This window comes from Amphiura filiformis, chromosome 7 (genome assembly GCF_039555335.1).
Source record: "Amphiura filiformis chromosome 7, Afil_fr2py, whole genome shotgun sequence".
Lineage (NCBI taxonomy): Eukaryota > Metazoa > Echinodermata > Ophiuroidea > Amphilepidida > Amphiuridae > Amphiura > Amphiura filiformis.
In genome coordinates, this window is record NC_092634.1 from 64,706,158 (window position 1) to 64,728,800 (window position 22,643).

General features: G+C 37.8%; 1 protein-coding gene across 2 annotated transcripts; it reads right to left on the bottom strand.

The window, feature by feature from the left end:
* Positions 1-1,520: 1,520 nt before the first annotated feature.
* Positions 1,521-16,146, bottom strand: LOC140156430 (uncharacterized). 2 transcript variants are annotated; one of them, XM_072179378.1, is made up of 8 exons: positions 15,967-16,146; positions 11,564-11,710; positions 11,122-11,232; positions 10,414-10,524; positions 10,153-10,263; positions 9,772-9,885; positions 9,261-9,372; positions 1,521-2,131 (listed from the first exon to the last, which is right to left on the bottom strand). In XM_072179378.1, exons 1-8 carry the CDS (start codon positions 16,022-16,024, stop codon positions 2,089-2,091), a joined length of 807 nt encoding a protein of 268 aa, XP_072035479.1. In that variant the 5' UTR covers positions 16,025-16,146; the 3' UTR covers positions 1,521-2,088. The 2 variants fall into 2 exon arrangements, with proteins under 2 accessions (XP_072035479.1, XP_072035480.1); XM_072179379.1 differs by lacking the exon at positions 10,153-10,263 and having other exon boundaries at positions 1,522-2,131.
* Positions 16,147-22,643: the final 6,497 nt, after the last annotated feature.

Here is a 22,643-nt window from a genome sequence, read left to right on the forward strand (position 1 = left end):
AGAGAAAACGTTTAAGGTGAGCGAAAATAGTGTAGTGTTGAAGTTAAACTCTTCTATTATTTTATCCACCACTTCGTATGCATATCTACTCGTATGTTTGTTTGTTGTCAAAAATATCGTACGATAACATTTTGCAAAATGCTGTTGTTGTGATGTTTCTTACAAAACATTTTCAAAACCTTCATAATAACCCGAAATTTAATGACGTCATGAAATTTAATTTTCAATGTCTTGACCAAACCACACAAAAACAAGTATTTTTGTTTCCTGGGATCAGACAATGACAAGGCAATAAAATGAACCACATTTTTATCTTTACTCTTGGTTTTCAAACTCAGTAGGTCTAGAACCTTTATATCAAGGTTAGTGTTACTACTTTGCATGTTCATATCGAAAGGTTTGACTACAAAACGATTCTCTTGTAAACAAATCTATGCACAGTTTCCTGTATTACTCTTCATGGTTGAGTACATAGCATCATAAGAGCTGTGTGAGCTTCTAGCTGGTGACTAGTGGTAAATACGGCATCTGTGATTGGTTTTGACAAAACCCCTTCATTCAATCAGAAAAGTTTTTATATCGAATGAAAGCTAACACTTCCTGCTAAAAATACTTTTTTCATTACCAACGTCAACAAATGACGCAATTCCATGTTTATAGCAAGGCGAATGTGATAAATCTGTTGAAAACGCATAATGTTTGACCAAGATGTAGGTTATAAATGTCAAACTTCGCCAATTTTATGTCATTAAATGAAAGAGCACACATATATAATTGTCCATATACTAAATCTTAAATTGCAAATCTTGCGCAAAAAGTTACTATTTTTGCCTGTTTTGTCATACAGTTGTAAAATCAGTGAACAATGTCTTTGCTTAAACAGTCGTCTTAGGGCATTTAAATAAAGGCACTTAATTTAATGCCCACGTGACCACATGGGCGCAGACATAACAGCGTCTAGACAGGATGTCTGGAATAGTGACCTTTGGCACAGCGGGGGTGTTCCTGTGTATTTCAATTGGAAACGCGGGATGCATGTCCACATTTTCTAGCAAATTTGTCATTTTTTTGCAACTTTGTAGTATTATTGTAAGAGTTTCCGTCGATAACTTTTTTTTCCGTCGACCAAAACCTTCAAAATTTAGTTCTTGAAAACATATTAAGGGTAGACGAGGTATTGTTGGTCGAAGCAACCTAAAACTCGATTTTCATTATCTAGATCAATATATTCTTGAAAAATAGCACCTTGATGTTTTGCAAAAGTTCATTCTGCAAATCATATACTTTGCAAACTTGCTTAATTTATTGGTGTTAATGAGTTATGTACGTTTTACAAAAGTGTTGTTGTTTCAGCCCTCTTTACAACGTAACTCAAAAACCGCAGCACCTATAAAAGTATATCTGTGATATTTTAATTCTACTATACACTCGCTATGAATTGAGCAATATAGTTTTTGCCAAAGCTCACTACCATTCGTAAGATGCTGTGAACTACCAAATCACATCAGATTAAAATAATTAATAACCTTTAAAAAACAGAATCTCCCAATTTTTAATTAAGTTGTACATTAAATTTTCAGCAATTTTATTTGTCTAAAAAATTCCTATCTCTTAGCATTGTAGCACATCTACTGATCACTTGGTGGTCTTGGTATGGCGACGCCCATGGGTCACGTGGGCATTAAATTTAGTGCCTTTTATTTAATACCCTATGGTAACTGTTAAAGGTTCATTAAATAGTAGGCTTAGATAATAGGAACAATCCCACTATTTGTTCAGTGGTTCTTGAGATAGCTCAACATATCAAGAACTCTCTCAAGAACCATTGAACTAATTGTGGGCATGTTTGTACTCATTTTAATTGATTTTTCGTTATAATTCCAAAAATGGTCAAATAAAATGTTCAATTCGGAACTTATCGTCTGCAGTGGACACCTGTGTACAGAGGGTTACAAGAAGAGATGAGAACATTGGAGCTCTGAGACGTATAATATTTGTCTTCCTTAGATCCATAAGAATGTTTATATATTTATTTATTTGTTTGTTTATTTATTTATTTTATTTCTTTATTATTTAACTTGGGATCAATCAATGCACGGGCACTCTTCTCCCTTTTCCCATCACGGTAAATCTGTAAAGAAAAATACGTAGGTATAATGATAATGTAGTTTGTCCCACTATTCATGTATTCTTTTTTTTGATTTATTGTAACGTAACAAGACAAGTAACGAGAATGAACATTTTCAGCAAATATTCATAGTTGGGGATACTTCCATGCAGTAACTTACGCACACCACATCTCTTTGACCCCGTAATAAAACCTCATTTGAACACATCTCGCTCAGTGAGTTAGAAAACGAGGTTGCTACATCAGTACGCAAGGTAAATGATAAAGTGGTTTTCCAAGTGAAGTGTCGGATACGTGCTGTTAGACCATTAGGCCTATAAAATAAACGCCGTGTCAGACAAAAGTCTTTGAACATGGCAAAGGCTCCTAGTCAGCAAAATTCTGCGATTATGACGTCTTCATAAGTGCTCGCTCAGTCAGTTACGTTTAACCAACGCTTCAAACACTTCAAACCCAGCCAAAACAGCTACTTTGGCTGTACATGGATTAAAAAATCGATGTAATGATAATATAATTTTTTTTTTTGATTGGTGGGCAATAAGAAGATATATTTTACAGAATAGGTATGTTTGTTGCTAAAAAACACATTTCTGCGACTTTTGCCAAATGATTTTAGAGGTACAAGTCTTGATGGAGCCGTGGATCATGGCGCCAGTTTTGAGACAAAATATACCCAAAAACGTTGTATTTTTTACCTAATGGGAGTTAAACGTTAATGCAGAGGTTGTTATTGGTTATTATTTATTCTATCCTTTCAACTGTCAAATCATGATCTATATTCGTCTTTCTGTCCATAGGGCTATCAAAAATACCATTCACGTGTTAATGAACAGTTTCCAAGAACAGTTTCTTCTATTATTGTTGGTGCACTCTATTTCCCCGACGAAAACCAAGATATAATGATGCTTATGCTCAATCATATTCAAGATACTTTGGATCTCATGCGTGTTAAATATCCTGACGCAGGCGTTTGCATCATAGGAGATATGAACAAACTTGATGTCTCTCAACTTTGTAGAAATAACAACCTAGTCCAAGTTGTCGACAAACCAACAAGAGGGAATAGCATTTTGGACAAAATAATAACAAATTTTGCCCAATTCTATTCAACCCCTTTGATTGAAACACCCATAGGAAAGAGCGACCACTCAACATTTGCATGGTTCCCAAAACCTAACCACAGTATTAAGCATACTAACGCGACTATTACCAGAACTGTCCGACCAATCAAAGACTCGGGCATTCGTTCTTTCGGTTCTTGGATATCAAGTCACGATTGGAGTGAAGTTTACGAGCAAAACAAATCTCAGGATTGTACAAATGCCTTTTATAACACCCTGAATGAACAGATGGACTTGCATTTTCCTACACGGCAAGTAAAACATCATGTCACAGATAAGCCGTGGATATCTTCGAAAACAAAGCAATTAATCAAAAGACGTCAACAAGTTTTCGATCACACTAGACCTCCAATTTGGAGATATTACAGGAACAAAGTTCAGTGTTCCATTGCTAATGATAAGAAAGACTATTACCATGACAGAGTTCAAAGGCATAAAAAGTCTAACCCTGCTGAGTGGTACCGTCAGATACGTGTTATGAATCCAAAAACACTAGCCAAGCACCCATTGAGCCTCCAGCAGGTACCGAACCTTCTGATCCTAAAGCTGTGGCCAACAGTATAAATGATCATTTTGTTTCGATCGGTCAGCACATAAGCCCGTTGAACATTTCTGGCTTACCCACTTACCTTCCTGCCCCAGAAGCCCTTCCTGAAATATAGCCCTGGGAAGTCAATTCGAAATTGTCTAAAATCGGCAGGAAAAAAGCGGGGGGACCAGATGGGATCTCATCTAAGCTGATCCGTGAGTTCTCAGTTGAACTTAGTGATCCACTGTGTCATATTTTAAATAAATCTTTTCAAGAAGGGTCGGTGCCATCGCAATGGAAACGTGCCGTGGTTGTGCCTTTGCCTAAAAGTAAACCCGCTACGTGGAACCAGCTTAGACCGGTCTCGTTGACTGATCACTTTTCTAAGGTGGCCGAGTCCTTTGTTACAGATTGGGTGGTGGATGACATAGAACCACAAATCGATCATGGGCAATTTGGCAGCAGAAAAGAAAGATCCACGACCCATTATTTGATTAAGTTAGTCGACTTCATCCTTAAACACCTTGAGCAATTTAAAAGTATGTCACGTATCACCGTGACTGATTTTAGTAAAGCATTCGACTGCGTTGACCATAATATCGCTATTCCAAAATTAATTGAAATGGGTACAAGGCCTGCTGCAATACCATGGATTTGTGATTTTTTGTCGTACAGATCCCAATGTGTGAGATACCAAAATGTCCTGTCTGACTGGCAAAATCTCTCAGGCGGGGCTCCACAAGGCACCTTAAATGGGCCTATTATTTTTATGGTTCTTGCAAATGACGCTGCCAGCATGAACGATCCAAATAAACTCGCTTTTAAATATGTTGACGATTTAACTGTAATTGAAAATATCAATACCAGAAATGGTAGTACTATTCAAACTGATTTAGACAATTTTGACGATTGGGCTCTGTACAACAACATGAAGTTAAACCCGTCCAAATGCATATACATGGACGTCTCCTTCATGAAAGATCCCGAGGTATTACCCCCTCTGCGGTTATGTAATCAAAATCTTAAAAGTGCCGATGTGATCAAAATTTTGGGCATTAAGATCGCCAAAGACCTCAGTTGGGACATTCATATTGGAGACGTTCTAGGGCGTGCTAGTGGCCGGCTGTTTATGCTGACCAGGCTCAAAAGATTTGGTCTGAGTGTTGAGGATTTGGTTGCCATCTACGTTGGTTTTGTGCGCCCCTTCTTGAACACGCGGTGCCCGTTTGGCATCCGGGGCTTACTGAGAAACAACACCTGGCTTTGGAGCGTATTCAGAAGAGGGCGTGCAGAATCGTCTTGGGTGGTAACTATATTTCTTACCAAGACACCCTCGTCACATGCAAAATGTCTGATCTCAGAAGCAGACGTGACAAGATCTGCTTAGATTTTGCTACCAAACTATATGACTCTCAACAATTTCGCAGCTGGCTACCTAAGTTGAGATCCGAAGTAGTCAAGGTTCCTCTCCGCAATAGCAACATGATGACGCTGCCGAAAGTGCGCACGCAGAGATACGCCAACAGTGCTATCCGTACATGGTCAAAAAGTGGAATGAACAGTTGAAATAGTTTTGGCCATTTTGCATTCTCTGTGCTGCGTTGTTTCTGCAGTTCTCTCTGCTGTTTGTACTGAGGTTGGTTTTAGTTTCGGCTTCAGTTTGATTTGTCATTGTTGCTCATATTGTAGTCTCATTTAATTGTTGTATATATTTTTTCTTGCCATTGTTGTGATATTTTTGTGTTAATATTTTGATGTGTAAATGATGTTGTAATTCAGCTATTTGCTGCGAGTACATTGTTTTAATAAACCATTTATAATAATATAATATAATGTATTGGCTTGTATGAACATGAAGTGCCAGTTATTTTAACAACTGCAATCTTAGAAAAAATTGCTCGAACACTTTAAAGGCCTTATTGGAAATGGTCCCCCTTCTACCCCCATACAATGTTGGCATGCCCAATATGCTCATCTTCACCATATCCTCTCCCAACACTGATTGACGGGGAAAGGGAGGGGATATGCTTAAGATGAACATTGAGAGAACTCTATTATAATTCTTAGTTCCAGTGACTCATATAGCGTGCGCACTATACTAAGAAGAACTTGGGATTACAGTGGGTGTTCGAATACATTTTTTTCGGGATTGTAGGTCGAGATCAAAAGGTATACATATGATTGACAATCGGGTACATTATTGCCAACACCGCGGTTAAAGCGCCATATTGCGCTAGTTCAGTTTATAACATAAGATCGTTTACCACGTTTCATATGACTATAGAATCCGGTTTTGGATATTGTCTGAAAGTATGTTTTTTACCATTACGAGTTGATGGAGTATTATATACATCAATAGGTATTGGATGGATTATCAACGGATGTGTTTCTCCGTTGGCTAACGTAATATTTTTGAACTCAAGGACAATAGGCGTGTACTGGGAGGTCGACTGTTCATTCGCCACGCTTTTGTTATTCTCTCACTAGGCATAGGCAACACTGAGTGCGATGGGTGCATATGAGGTTTTCTTGCGGGGTCAAATAGGTCCAACGTGTATTGAATTATTTACGTAACATGCTATACAGGGTGGGCCATTAAAAAGTTCACACTTTTTCGAGGGCTTATTTCTCAGAAATGAAAACACATATTGAAATAAGTTGAACATATTTGTAAACCTCTATGTCTGGACTGTCATTGCTGAAAAGGGCATTAACATCCATGGTCTAATTACAAAATGGCGACCATTTAAAGCAGCGAAGTTAAAAACCACTTTGCACACACGTAAGACTATAGACAATGATCATGCATATTAAGTTTTTAGGCTTAAGCAAGTTTTAAAAAGTTTGATGACTCTATATGCATTTACTTGAGTGTCATTGCCGGGGTCATCGGACTCATGCGTGTATGAGTTGTTTACTGTTTGAAAATCATTCACCTGTGAAATTGACACAAAAGGCTGATTGGACATGCTCATTTACATAACAAACACACTAGTTTTGGAGGGAACTTCAAATTTAAAATGCCTTGCGTGCGTTCTTGTCATTCATGTTAGAGATACCCGTGTAAGTACTTTGAGGTGATTCTTGCTGTTCAAAATGCGGCAGTTTACAAAGGAGGAACGAATTTTCATCGAGGAGGAAATTTCAAGAACCGGAAAGGTGCGCTCTGTCCTGAATGCATGGCCGAACCAGTTTCCGAATACCAGACTTCCTAGTCGCCGACACATCTATAATATTAAACAAAAGTTTCACTTACATGGAACTGTTCTCAATCGGAACAAATCTAACAGTGGGAGACCACGAACAGGAAGATCAGCCAATCAGAAGGGATTTGCAAGCTAACCCAAGATTGAGTACTCGACGGAACAATTGTCCCCATATTCCAAGGACAACGTTCAGACGAATCATCACTCATGATATCGAATGGCACCCTTACAAGATCCTTAAGCGTCATGGACTGCAACCAGGAGATCCAAATCGGCGACTTCAGTTTTGTAACTGGTTAGTTAACAGAGCACGTCGCTTTCTTGATACCGCTGTTGTTGTTGACGAGGCAAACTTTCAAATGGACGGGTCTGTCTCTTCTCAAAACGTACGGATGTATGCACCGAAAGGCAATCCTCCGAGAGACTTTGCTTTTAACGTTCCACATGACAAACGCAAAGTTAGTGTTCTCGCAGCCGTCACAGGAAACAACCGGTTGATAGGACCGATATTCGTTGACCAGAACATAAATGGAAACGTTTACCTCGACATAACCAATGATCAACTAGAGCCTCAACTCTTCCAAATATTTGGACAGCAAGCGAACGGGGCCATCCGCAGGGCGTGGTTCTTTCAAGACGGAGCGCCAGCCCACCGTCTTATCGCTGTTAGAGACAGATTGCAGGAGTTGTTTCCGCATCGTGTTGTCGGCCTTGGACATCATGTGGAGTGGCCTCCGAGGAGTCCTGATCTGACACCTTTGGACTTCTGGCTTTGGGGTGATGTCAAGGCGTCTGTGTATGCTGAAGGTCCGCCAAGGAATTTACGGGAGCTGAGGAGTTCACAAGGATCCGACGCACCAGGGTTACTTCAAGAGCAGTTCACCATATGTACGATCGTGCGATGATTTGTATTCGCGAGCAAGGAGGCCACGTTGAAGGACGATAAGAACACTTTAAAGACAGGCGCATTTTCACTGTGGCATGCATAAATACGTGACTTTATGGAACCATGATAAGCAGTAATGAAGAACAGAACTATTTTTATCAGAGTCAAATATGATTTTACTTGTATTCTTACTTTTCTAGTGCAATATTTTTAATTTCATGACAATTTGAGACAAATAACTCGTTTCCATTGAAGCACTGCTACGGTTTATAGGCCCTATATGTGTCTATATGAAGAAATAATGTCTCATTCCTGACACCTATTTATAAATTTATCTTGTTATATCTCTATATAAGATTTATGTTATAGTGCAATAACCATCATGAAGACTCGGGTATAAAATTATGCACATTATCTAGAATGCGACTGCAAACAAACGTTAACTGCGCAGATTATTTAAAGCTACTGTTACATATTCTGTTCAACTGGAAGGCTACATATTCTGTTTGAAAAGAAATATTTATTTAAATATGGTTAATTTACAAGAGAAATATTGACAGAACTTTCATGCGTACTGTTATTTTTCTTCCTTTGTTCCTAATCCATTGTGGTGTGAACCAGCGACCACCATATATCGCGTGGTCATCCGCTCCATTTGACTTACGTGTGTGCAAAGTGGTTTTTGACCCCCTTGCTTCAAATGGCCGCCATTTTGTAATTAGACCATGGATGTTAATGCCCTTTTCAGCAATGACAGTCCAGACATAGAGGTTTACAAATATGTTCAACTTATTTCAATATGTGTTTGCACTTTTGAGAAATAAGCCATCAAAAAAGTGTGAACTTTTTAATGGCCCACCCTGTAGAAGGTACGCATACCAAGCTATTGTGCTAACAGTGTAGTCATTGGGCTTTTGATGTGCATCAGATATACCGCCTTTATTGCAGGTTTATTATTATTATCGAATAAAAATCATGTTCTCGTCGATTTATTTTCAAGTTTGTCGCTTTATTCGGGAAAAAGTGACAGTGATTCTAGATTTATAGTACATAATCACGGAAATCAAACCAAAATAATCGTATTCGGCCATATGCTTACAGATTTCTTTAAAAATGAAATAACATTTCATTTTATCACTGCTATCTTAGAGTGTACTTAACATATACATTTAATTGGTAACTTTTCGAGGCCTTCCAACCACTACCCATACCCATATCAACAAAACAAATTTTGAGGATTCCTCTAAAAATGTAAGGGATTTCTCCAAAGGGATTTGAAAAGGGATATCCCCTTTTAAGCGGGAATTTTGATTTTCGACATGCTGCCCGTTGGCTCTATTGTTCAACCTGTACTTCTTTTGTTCAGTATCGATGTAAGTATGATACTCACTTTGATGTAGTCTTTGACCGTGGTCCATCTGTATCACTTCCCTGCTTTGATGTAGTCTTTGACCGGCTTCCATCTGTATTACTTCCCTGATCAGAGCAATGACCATGTTCGCCTGTGTGGCCAAAATAAGATCTATGACGTCACAATGTTACCACATACGTCAAACGAGGCCTTTACTTTTTTCTGAATCATTAAGGGATGGGGTATGAGCGTTTGGACAGTATTTTTGGTTGGACATTATCGAATTGCATTCTGAATACGAAAAATGTCCTGCTGGTATCAAATAATTTTGTTATGCAATGTAATACACATTTTATGGCAAATAATAAAAAATTATAGTTTCGATATTTAACAGTCCTCAAACATGTCGAAGTAAACTATATAAATCTGATGATAATGTACTTACAACAAGCGCAGACAACAATATAGGTTTTCGGTTTGAACTTTGCATACTTTGGGTATACCAGTTCTGTTGCAAAATGACAGATTTAATTTCAATTATGTAACTTACCCGGGGGACAATTTTGCTCATCCGAGTAGTCGCCACAATCATTGTTTCCATCACATACCATTGTTGCTGGTATGCACTCTCCATTAGGACAAGGAAACCCGTCGCATGGCATATCTAGTGAACATGAAGTTTAGGTCAGTGAGATTTATAGCAATGATTACAAGAATTGTACAGAATGTCTCAAAGGTCGCGGACTGCTCAGTGCAAGAAGTGGGTAAGTACAATAGCTGTCATTAATGTTGTCAGGGCAGCTATTGTATTTCCCCGCTGAGCAGTCGCCATTTTGAATGTTTATAACTTTTGTAAATTCTATATAGTTACAGGCAAATAAAAACAACAACAGTTGCAAAATGACAAACATGAATTCATTGTGTAACTTACCGGGACAATTTTGCTCATCAGAGTTATCGCCACAATCATTGACTCCATTACATACATAATCTTCTGGTATGCACTCTCCATTAGGACAAGGAAACAAATCGCATGGTACATCTGTTGGACAAGGAGTTAAGGTCGGTGAGATGTATAGCAATTACATGAATTGTACAGAATGTCCCAAATGTCTCGGTACCATTTTGAATGTTCATAACCTTTGTATATAATATAGTCACAGCCAAATATAAACAACAGCAGTAAACTTACCTTGACAATTTTGCTCATCCGAGTAGTCGCCACAATCATTGTCTCCATCACATATCCATTCTGTTGGAATGCACTCTCCATTAGGACAAGGAAACCCATCGCAGGGCACATCTGTTGGACAGGTAGTTAATATTGGTGAGATGTATAGCAATTGCATGAATTGTACAGAATGTCCCAAAGGTCGAGATACCATTTTGAATGTTCATAACTTTTGTATATAATATAGTCACAGCCAATATAAACAACAGCAGTGGCAAAATGATAAACTTGAATTCATTACAATTAGTAAGTTTTTAGCGGGTTCTTTGGCGAACAAGTTTAGAACTGTCAAGCTTTCGTCAGGAGTAGCTCTGACTTCTTCAGGACAAAGTACCTAAGAACGAGACATGTAGGCCGCCCCTTGGCTACTGGTAGCTCTGAAAAGAGGCGTTCACTGTAGACTGCCCGTTGTCAACAGAGAACAAGCAGACCTCGCCTAGGCCTATCTGGAAATGTAAAGAGTTTGGTGGATCTGAAAATAGCCGTTCACTGAAGACTGCCCCTTATCAACAGAAAACAAGCAGACCTCGCCTATCTGGTGATGCAACTGCGGAGAGTTTGCAACAAAGTAGTTTGCTCTTTGTCTATGACGAAGGTGATCATCGACTGACATCAGATGACCAATCGTAAAAACCTATCCCACAAACATGAATTCATTATGTAACTTACCGGGACAATTTTGCTCATCCGAGTAGTCGCCACAATCATTGTCTCCATCACATACAAACGACGCTGGTTTGCACACTCCATTAGGACAAGGAAACCCATCACATGGCACACCTGTAGTTAAGTAATTAATGTCGGTGAGATGTATAGCAATTACATGAATTGTACAGAATGTCCCAAAGGTCACGGTACCATTTTGGATGTTCATAACTTGTGTATATTGCTAAGTGGTAAAGGTTTTATTTTAGCGAATTTTGTGATTAGAGCTCCTACAACGAAAATAGCAACTTGCAAATATATGCAATCATAACATAACATTCGCGAAAATGTGTTTCTCACGGCAAGTCGCAATAATAACTATACGCAAAATCATCACTTATACAGTATACTATTCACACGCTGCAAAATGACAGAATGACAGACTTGAATTCAATATGTAACTTACCAGGGGGACAAATTTGCTCATCCGAGTAGTCGCCACAATCATCAAATCCATCACATACCCACCACGGTGGTCTGCACTCTCCATTAGCACAAAGAAAGCCATCGCATGGCTCATACGTTGGACAATATATTGGTGGTAGTATGCACTCTTCATTTGGACAATGGTGATTTTTACAAAGTACATGCGAAGTGAGTAAAAGGAAAAAACAAACTTTAACTTGTCTGACATGTAGTTGAGGTCTGTGAGATTTATAGTAATTAAATGAATTGTAAAAAGGCATATGGTTTCCTTTTTAAAAGATTGGAATGTTTGATTTTTCCTTCTTCTTTACTACTAAATAGAATGCATTTCAAACAAGACAGTATGATCCCTCACGCATACAAGCCCAAGTTTAGTTCCTTTTTTAATTTCATTAAGTGCCATGCCCGATGTAGTTTGACCTACTATTCCCTATTCAAGAAAAATACAGCACTATTTTTTTTGGGAATAAAAGATATTATCCTGTTTTGCTAAATGAAACATAGCTAAATCATAATCCTTTAGTTAGTCCTAACTAGCAATAAAAGTCAAATGTTAATATTTGGCCAATATTTTGGAAATAAGAGCTAAAACATGCGTTTTAGGGTGTTTTTCATAAGCTGTGACAATCAAGCCCAAAGACTAAGAGAGAGGGAGTGAGATAACAGTGGCATGCGTAGCCACCGGGTGCAGGGGGAATAGTTTCCCCATCGAAATAGGAAGAAAAAAATGATAAAGCGCCCAATCAAAGTGCAGTTTCGTCCACTGTAAATTCACCGTGACCTTTCCAGCCATAAACCCGCTTTAGTGAAATTAAACCGAGATATGCAGTACTAAACCATTATAGTAATCGATTGGCCAATGCAAATTTTTTACCACATGATAATATTAAAACCAATGAGCGCTCGAATTGTACGTTATGGTCGACTAATCTTTGTAGCGTTGGGATCAACCGGCTGACACTAAGAAATTTGCATGGCAAAATGACCCGAAAAAAATGGCCAATTTGGTTCCGCTCCATCGAAATCAAGCTGGTCACGGAGGAGACTACCCTCCTTTGTGTTTGTTTATTTGTGTATGGAGAGCCATTTTTGGAGTCTATAATGACTTAGGCTACGCTCTCAGCTAGAGTCCGACGCTGCATTGTACTAGAAATACCTTTTTTGTGAAATCTCTATAAAGCCAATCTGGAACACGTATTCGTTTAGAAAATATAGCATTAAAATTAGTATCACCCTTGTAGCCCCCGTGCAGTGGAAAACCTTAATTCTTTCATTAAAAGGAAATAAAAATTTAAAAAACACGGATCTACCTGTGCACCTATAAAATGGGCACAGCAATTTGTCTCAAATATGAATGAATTTTAAGAAACATACGGGATATGATGAACATTGACCTGACGCCATGATAGTAGGATCTATTAGCCGTTTTATATACAATGTATATACCGTATTGTCATAATACCAATATTTTGTCATTGTATAATGCTGAGTAATATTTAACAACGTAAATGTGCAGTTCATATGCACAAACGAATACTGATCTTTATGATATTCAGGTTTTTGTACATCACATATAACATGTCATGCACATAGGAGGTCATACGTGTTGACCTTCATCTATTGTATTTGTTCATCTGTGTATGGAGAGGATTAACGCCATTAAACGCCATTAAAACTCCATCAGTATTAGGGCGTAGTTCAGTGAACTCACCGGATTGCTATTCCAAGTACTTTGATAATACAGATACTATGTATTAATGGGTCGAGGCGATTGCATTGAAAAACCTAATAAATTATTCATAACAGTTACGTAATCAATCGATAGTGCGGACACTTTTCATTTGCAAACCACCAAAATTCGTGATCTTTTAGCGTTGGAAAAGAAACCACGTGAATAGAGTGCCCTCTCAAGAATATCAACTCTCTGGTTGGGATGTTGATGACGCCCACTTGCTCACAACCCTTGAAATTTGGATGGTGTTTAATTTTACTAATGGAAAAGAGAGAAAGAAAACCGGCAGGTTACTTCAAAAACCTAATAAAATCATCCATAGATATTAGAAAGCAGCGTATAAAGGAAAGAACTTGGAGCAAGGAAGATGTATTCGATGTGAAGGTAAGTTTATTTCATATTATATTTTTACGTTTTGCAAAAAATAAATTTGAGCTTGCAACTTCAATATTCCGTGAGTGGCAATGGCTCTACCGTTGTTTATCATACACTACGAAAGTTACTGTATATCAGCTACGATCGTTGGAATACGGACTATTCTAAAGAAAGAAAGACATAGGGGTGTTGCTTGTAATTTTAAGGAAAAAAACCCACTGCACTACAAACAGGTTGAACTCATCACCTGTGGATGTCTGCAATCGTAGATTGAACACAATAGAGGCCCAGTACGGGTCAATTACCTATGTGAGCTAGTGCCCCTGTGTTGTGTGCATAGGCCTACATGTAGTTCACAATAACTGCATGGTGTAGTAATAGTAATAAATTTAGTATACCGTGTGCGTGCGCTTTATGTCGTAAACAATAAGTATAATAAATAGGCGGCTTTCTAGCACAACCACTTGTATAGCATAGTGTGTAGTGCCTCGACTATGGATCGATAGGTTGCTGGTTCGAACCCCGGTGTATCCTTGGCAGAATTTTAAATCTAACTTGTTTCGTTTCTTTTTATTAAGTATTCATTTATGTTTGAAATTTTTACTATGTATGATTATTTTTGGGAGAATAACAATGAAAATAAAAATGGCAAATGATGCATCAAAGTATTGTGAACTCATTGAAGTAAAACCCTTTTTTAAAAGGCTTACACTTAAAAGTGCATGTAATAATTCTTGAATGTGTATTATGTTTTATGGGAACTGCTGGTCTTAATTTCATCATATCATAGGAATTAAAGTCGTTGAAACATAAGAAATGTTGTCTTTCCTGTGCTTTTTTGTGTGTTTTAATACGAAAATCCCATTGAAAATATTTTAACTCGATCCCCTATGCCGAGACAAAACACGCTTTCCCGTTGATAAAACCCTGCTACACCTGCCTTCATAATGGTAAATTACTAACTTGATACCGCTTCTTCCAATCGATAATGACGCTATTGACATGTACGGGCGATGCTCCACTGACTGAGTTTTGGGATATTTTTTCACTGAAAGGCAGCTGTTTGCTATCATTTACTCATCAAGGCGTTCCACCGTTATTATAAGGACTATGCTAATAATTTAAAGATTGACATGTAGAAAATAAACCATACTTGATTGACATAGAGTACTAAATGTGTACCTATTACGGTTTGGTGGCACTCCTCTTACAAACTCGACCAAGTCAAGGCAAAATGAAGCAAAATGTGCACTGGATTAACACGGGAGTTTGGATAAGATGGTAGATTTCCTTTCTCATACAAATGCATGTTCCCCCGTTATTAAAGCTTGTACCGGGTTAAAAATTCAGTTATATTGAAAAGATTAAGTAATTGAAACATAGCAAAAGTACTAAAATCATAGCTTTTATACTTTTTGATATATGACGCTAACTAGTTGATCTAATATACATACAACACTGCGCTACCAGTACGGGTCAATTACCTATGTGAGTGCCCCTGTGTTGTGTGAATACATGTAGTTAACAATAACTGCATGATGTATTGGCTTGGTAATTCACACATTTTGAAGTAAATTGAATCCATTTTATACCTGTACGCCCACTTTTCATAATAAACAAAGATGGCTAATCATCTTGCTCCCAAGGGACACCTACTTATTTGCATTGTCGACCTATTGTTACCAGAACTATCAAGGGTTATACCAAATGCGGAAGGATTTAGTGGTGTGCTGCCTTATGTGTACTTACTTGTGTCCGTATCCAAGCGTGTGTCACAGTTGGGTCCCGTGTAACCCGTAGCACATAAACATGTGTATGTCCCAGGACTTTCTATACATATGCCACCATATGTTAATAGAAGTGCTCAATTTTGTATTTTTACCAGAATTGTGTGTTATTATAGTTTACGTGGTAAGAGTTAAAAAGTTTTGTTCAAAAATGAAAGTATATTAACACTTGTGTTTAGAGTGTAAATGCACCCTACATCCATTTTGATAACGCCTGATTAATATAAAACACAAATGTTTTAAAATGAATGACAAAAGACGAAATAGCTTTTACAATTCAATGAACATCGAAAGGTGCGACGAATTTGAATTCTCGGCGAATATTAATATGGAATACACTGACATTAAAATGAATTTCAATGTTCGATTAAAGAAATTGATTTTGAGTTTCTGTGACCTCAATTTTTGGACGAATTTAAATGTACTTTTCACTCTATATCAAAGACCAAAGTAGGACTGAAAATAACTGAGAAAACCAAATTAGCTTACCTGTTGACACGATAACAGTGACTACAGCAAACAGACACATATTGACGAGCAACTTCATCTTTCTGATGTGGTTACAAAATCTGGATCACCAAATTATTTTATTTGCAGCTGATATTAAACGATGTCTCTCCACGCGAGTCAGGTAGTGAAATGATGGATATGATGCTTGTAGGTATAGGTTCTACACCAGCTTGCCACGTATTCGAAATTGTTCAATTTTAAATTGGATTTAAGAAAATGGTAAGCGTAAAAGTACCAGCCATTCTACACCAGCTTATAACGTGTTTTAAAATTCAATAACTTTGAAATTACATTTTGAAATTTGAACATTATTTTACATATCGTAATGTTTGCAGGTGTTATACCAGCAAGAATATTTTCTGTAACACGGCATGTGAATAGTAGGTCATAAACCAAGCGAATTTTAAATTAAATTTTAGAAATGTTAAGCCTAAAAGTACCAGTCAATTTAATATCACGTGTCTCAAAATTCATTAACTTTGAAATTGCATGTTGGAATTATAATATCAGTTTACATATCGTAGTATGCATGTGAAAAGTAGCTCATAAACCAGAGGATGATTTAAGGAAGCCCCATCATGCACTGCAAAAGTCTTATCACTAGAGTTTCAACTACCACTTTACTTTTCAAATCCCATTGAATTCTGTGCAAAAGATGTTGTTTAAGAATTGTGTGTGTGTCATTATTACTTGGTCGATTTCGGAACAAAAGTGATGTATGCATAAACTGTGAAATCGACCAGCATTTTGAATGTGTTTTTATTGTAAATATATCAGTCCAAATTCAAATTTAACCACGTCTATGCAGTATGCGAGCAGTGGTGTCATGTTCACTCACACAGCTGTGCTAACCGCAAGTCAACACAGTGGCGTGATGGGTAGTGCTTAAACCCAAATCATCCTCTGCTCATAAACCAAGCGAATATAGGGCGAATGCGGCATACCACACCTCGCAAAACGAATAAGAAAAAATGGCTTGTTTTATTTTTAAGAGCAGGATCAAACACTTACTGCGTTTCCTCGTCCATTCTGATTAGGCCTAAGGAGCATACATTTGAATGGTAAATAATATGAACATTGAATGCGTGGAAAAAATACCATTCATCAGGTAAAATATTAGCCTGAATTTTGTCAAACACATTCATTTGCAACTTTTTGAGGGATGACTATGTTGGGGACACGAGACAGATTCTTGATTACTAATCATGTCTCGTAAAATATATATTTAAAATAAGCAAACAAGCATTCATAACAGTAGTGGTGACACAACAAAATTAAGAGGGATACCTTCTTGTCCCATCCCAAAGCATGAAAAGTGCACGATAAAAGTGGAGTGTTTGATGCGTGCTGTTAGACCATGTGAAATAAACGCCGTGTCAGACAAAGGCTTTTGTACATGGCAAAAGTTTCAAGTCAGCAAAAACATGTAAATCCAGCGATGCTGAGGTCTTTATCACTGTACGGGCCCCAGATCATCATATTGTTTAACCGGGTGATCTCCAGTATAACAGCTACAAGATCTGCCATAGTTTATGCTTTTGGCGACGAAACCATATTTGAACCCTCATGACAAGATCGCCGCTATATTAACCAAAAGATCTAGGCCTATATCTGATGCTCAGTGCCGGGGACTTGGGGGCCGTGGAGTACCAGGGGTTTGCATCAGTTTGTATCGGATATTTTTTCCCCGGGTGGGCCGGGGAGTGGCTCTAGATTTTGCCCGGATGGGTCCGGGACTGGCCAGGTGTTTACCTGGGACTTGAACTTTTAAACCCCAAATCCGCGGCCCACGACCCGGCCATCCCCGGCTACCCAGGGGCCGGGGTTGCATCTGATATGTGCATAATACCGGGTGTCCCAAAAAAAGGTTGCACGTAGATTTTTGAAAATAAGTTAATGTTAACAAATATAAATTTTCTTTTCATGACATGCACCTCTACTAGTACCCCTGTGAATGTCAAGTTCAAAATGTGTGTATTTAGCCCGCACTCCACGCATTCCTGAGCAAGTTGTTTACCAAACGATCTTAAATTAGATTTAATCAAATCAGGATATCCCACACTGATGATGTCATATGATTGACAGAATGACATCATAGGATGTTACGATTGTAGACAAGATATAATCACAACATCACCATCTGCTGAAGATGCTAGTCGAACTAGAGAAAACGTTCAAGGTGAGCGAAAATAATGTAGTGTTGAAGTTAAACTCTTCTATTATTTTATCCACCACTTCGTATGGTATAATGATAATGTAGTTTGTCCCACTATTCATGTATTCTTTTTTTTTTTATTGCAACGTAACAAGACAAGTAACGAGAATGAACATTTTCAGCAAATATTCATAGTTGGGGATACTTCCATGCAGTAACTTATGCACACCACATTTGTTTGACCCCGCAAGAAAACCTCATTTAAACCCATTTCGCTTAGTCATTTAGAAAACGAGGTTGCTACATCAGTACGCAAGGTAAATGATAAAGTGGTTTTCCAAGTGAAGTGTCGGATACGTGCTGTTAGACCATTAGGCCTATAAAATAAACGCCGTGTCAGACAAAAGTCTTTGAACATGGCAAAGGCTCCTAGTCAGCAAAATTCTGCGATTATGACGTCTTCATCAGTGCACGCTCAGTCAGTTACGTTTAACCAACGCTTCAAACACTTCAAACCCAGCCAAAACAACTACTTTGGCTGTACATGGATTAAAAAATCGATGTAATGATAATATTTTTTTTTTTTTGATTGGTGGGCAATAAGAAGATATATTTTACAGAATAGGTACGTGTGTTGCTAAAAAAACACATTTCTGCGACTTTTGCCAAATGATTTTAGAGGTACAAGTCTTGATGGAGCCGTGGATCATGGCGCCAGTTTTGAGACAGAATATACCCAAAAACGTTGTATTTTTTACCTAATGGGAGTTAAACGTTAATGCAGAGGTTGTTATTGGTTATTATTTATTCTATCCTTTCAACTGTCAAATCCTGATCTATATTCGTCTTTCTGTCCATAGGGCTATCAAAAATACCATTCACGTGTTAATGAACAGTTTCCAAGAACAGTTTCTTCTATTATTGTTGGTGCACTCTATTTCCCCGACGAAAACCAAGATATAATGATGCTTATGCTCAATCATATTCAAGATACTTTGGATCTCATGCGTGTTAAATATCCTGACGCAGGCGTTTGCATCATAGGGGATATGAACAAACTTGATGTCTCTCAACTTTGTAGAAAAAACAACCTAGTCCAAGTTGTCGACAAAGGGAATAGCATTTTGGACAAAATAATAACAAATTTTGCCCAATTCTATTCAACCCCTTTGATTGAAACGCCCATAGGAAAGAGCGACCACTCAACAGCTGCATGGTTCCCAAAACCTAACCACAGTATTAAGCATACTAACGCGACTATTACCAGAACTGTCCGACCAATCAAAGACAAGGGGCATTCGTTCTTTTGGTTCTTGGATATCAAGTCACGATTGGAGTGAAGTTTACGAGCAAAACAAATCTCAGGATTGTACAAATGCCTTTTATAACACCCTGAATGAACAGATGGACTTGCATTTTCCTACACGGCAAGTAAAACATCATGTCACAGATAAGCCGTGGATATCTTCGAAAACAAAGCAATTAATCAAAAGACGTCAAGAAGTTTTCGATCACACTAGACCTCCAATTTGGAGATATTACAGGAACAAAGTTCAGTGTTCCATTGCTAATGATAAGAAAGACTATTACCATGACAGAGTTCAAAGGCATAAAAAGTCTAACCCTGCTGAGTGGTACCGTCAGATACGTGTTATGAATCCAAAAACACTAGCCAAGCACCCATTGAGCCTCCAGCAGGTACCGACCCTTCTGATCCTAAAGCTGTGGCCAACAGTATAAATGATCATTTTGTTTCGATCGGTCAGCACATAAGGCACAAGAGCACAAACTGGCTGCACTATAGCGCAGCCGGCTGCACTCTGGTTACACTCTAATTTTTGCGGGGCCAGGCGAGGCCAACTCAAGGTTGGCCCCGCTACCTGCGGCCGGCTGCGCTAGTAATAGTTTTCTGTTATCACCTACCTTGCGACCCATATCCAAGACCCAGTGAATTGGATCTAAGGCATAAAAGACTTATTGTGTAATAGTAAATAGCTCAGAGAAACCACAAATCCTTATTGCTACAAAGTGGAAATCAAGAGACTATAAACATTAAGATGATTGTTTAAAAAAGGACACATTAAAAGGTCACAACCCATGTAGGTTAGATTAATTTAATGTCACTTAAAAAAGTTAGTAGTATGACTTTGTAAAAATCTCGCTTATTCATTATAATATTATCAACTGTCACTTATTGGACCTATTTACAATATTAATATAATATTAATTGTATTAATAATCTTAGATTGTATTTTGTAAATATTGTTATATTTTGTAGGTTTGCATTTTTAACTATGCTGTATGATAATATTCTGTATTGCCTATGTTTTCTGATAACGTTGAATATAACTGATGAATGAATGAATGATTTTAGGTGTCCGTGTTTTTATAATTTTATGTATTTCACATAATTATTACATGTACTATGCATTTGACATAAAGATATGCAGTAAGAATACAAAACATATAAAAATAGCATACCGTAAACGTTCGCCTAATGGCGCTTAGAAATATGAGAGCGCCATCCTTGTAAAATCTCAACAGCATTAAGGATACGTGTATGTTAAATTGAGCAACCTGGACATAATGCCTCAGAAAAAATTATCGTGACATGACCCAATACTTTAGGTCACTAGGTTAGTTGCTAGAGCAGCAAATGTTTTGGGGTTTCTTCAGGTATTCTTTCTCAAAGTGCCATTGGACTTAATTTGTAAATCGATTAATACGTTATACTCATTTTGGTAAATCTTTTTATAACATTGTAAAATCTTCATATTTTTCAATATTCTTCAGTTCAAAATTACAACCTTCTATTGTCTGACCCGTTAGCTCAGTCGGTAGAGGGTGCGCCTTGAATGGTGAATGGTACTTGTTCGAATCTTGATTTCTGCCCCCACTTTTATGTGAAGAAGGGTCAAGAAATGTTTTTGAATTTTGTCCCCATTTTACGAACGAATATTGTGAATTTTTTTTAATTTAATTTTAATTTTCTTATTTTTTTAGATAAATAGGCACTTCGAACAAACGGCAAAAAAAAAACCGCTGACAAAATTTGCTCCACCTGCTACCTATCAATGCGTGATATATTCCAGTACATTTAACAGTTAAATGACCTTTGAAAAATAGTACGGCCTCAATGTTTCAAATTGTGTAACTACATTACTTTATTCATTTATGCATTATAAATGATCAGCTATTTTTTCTTTTCTTAAAAGGATCGAACCCAAGTAGATCAGACCATTGATCATATAACTATCAGACCACGAAGTAGTTACGTAACTCCGTGATGGTATCGGAACCAAGCACTGTTTGTATGGCGATCATTACGATCACGCTATTTTGGTATGCCTTTGTTGTGTACTGATTGTTTCGATCGTGGTTCATTACTTAAGCGCGTGATCCCGTTGACATAGTAACATTACGTAAACGATACCGGGCTTCGATACTGAATAGTTGTTGAGTGCACATAATAATGGAAAGCCATTGGGGTATTGTGTGCCTTCCAAAGCGCCTTATAACATGTTCTCATTTTGTTGTGGAATCGTAGCCAGTATTCAATGATAGCTATACGCTGGCGAAGTTACGTAATAATCGGATTAACTACCATAGCAATAGGTGAAAACAATTTTTGAATATACCGCTCTGCACTGATACGTTCACGCGGTACATCTGCATTGAACCATATCAATCTGATCAATTGCACCTGTAAGATAAGTATCTTTGAAAAGACCGGTATTGTATTCAATCTATGATTGCAGACATACACAGGTGATGAGTGTAACCTGCTTGTAGTGCAGCGCGATATGTTCAAAATTGTTTTCACCTATTGCTATGGTAAGTAATCCGATTAATTACGTAACTTTGCCAGCGTATAGGCCTTGCTTTTATCGATTGGCTCCAAACAAAGGATTTGAACCGGTTTCTTCCCCGTAATCATGGCGCAGTGCAGTCCATTCAATCAAATGTTGTCATCAACCTATTTGATCGTATTGCATTTTGTTATGTGTGTGAGACGAACTGTCGCGGTAGATTGCAATCATGCTTTTGTTGAATGCATTTGAGTAGTCCGTCATATTTACGGGATGATACGTCATATGCACAGCTTCTATTCAGTTGGTCGTTGTATGATTTACGGTTCACTCATTCAAATTTTATTTATATCATTTGAAGACTGAGCCTATCATGATACATCCTCCGTGGAACAGTTTCAAACAAATAGCTAGGGATTATAGGGGCAGAGGTTATCTTTTGAATCCTCTTAGAGGGCTATCATTTTTTTCGGAAGGGGGGATCCCAAATTTACAAAAAGTCTGCGTCAATACAATTGCGCACCCCCTATTTCGGCAACAAAAATTGTATGATCCCAAACCCCAAAATTGTATTGAAATCAGTCTTTTTGAATAAAATAACACACTTTCTGTGGTCATCGTGTGACTCCCTACATTTTGGTCATAAAACATTTTATGACCCCCTACTATTATTCTTTCCAAGACTTTATGAC

Excerpts from the sequence above, each read along its gene's own strand:
- LOC140156430 (XM_072179378.1), bottom strand. The coding sequence starts at position 16,024 with ATGAAGTTGCTCGTCAATATGTGTCTGTTTGCTGTAGTCACTGTTATC. Across the intron at positions 11,233-11,563 it reads TGAGCAAATTTGTCCCCCTG|GTGTGCCATGTGATGGGTTT; the intron begins GTAAGTTACATA and ends ACTTAACTACAG. Across the intron at positions 10,525-11,121 it reads GGATGAGCAAAATTGTCCCG|ATGTGCCCTGCGATGGGTTT; the intron begins GTAAGTTACATA and ends CCTGTCCAACAG.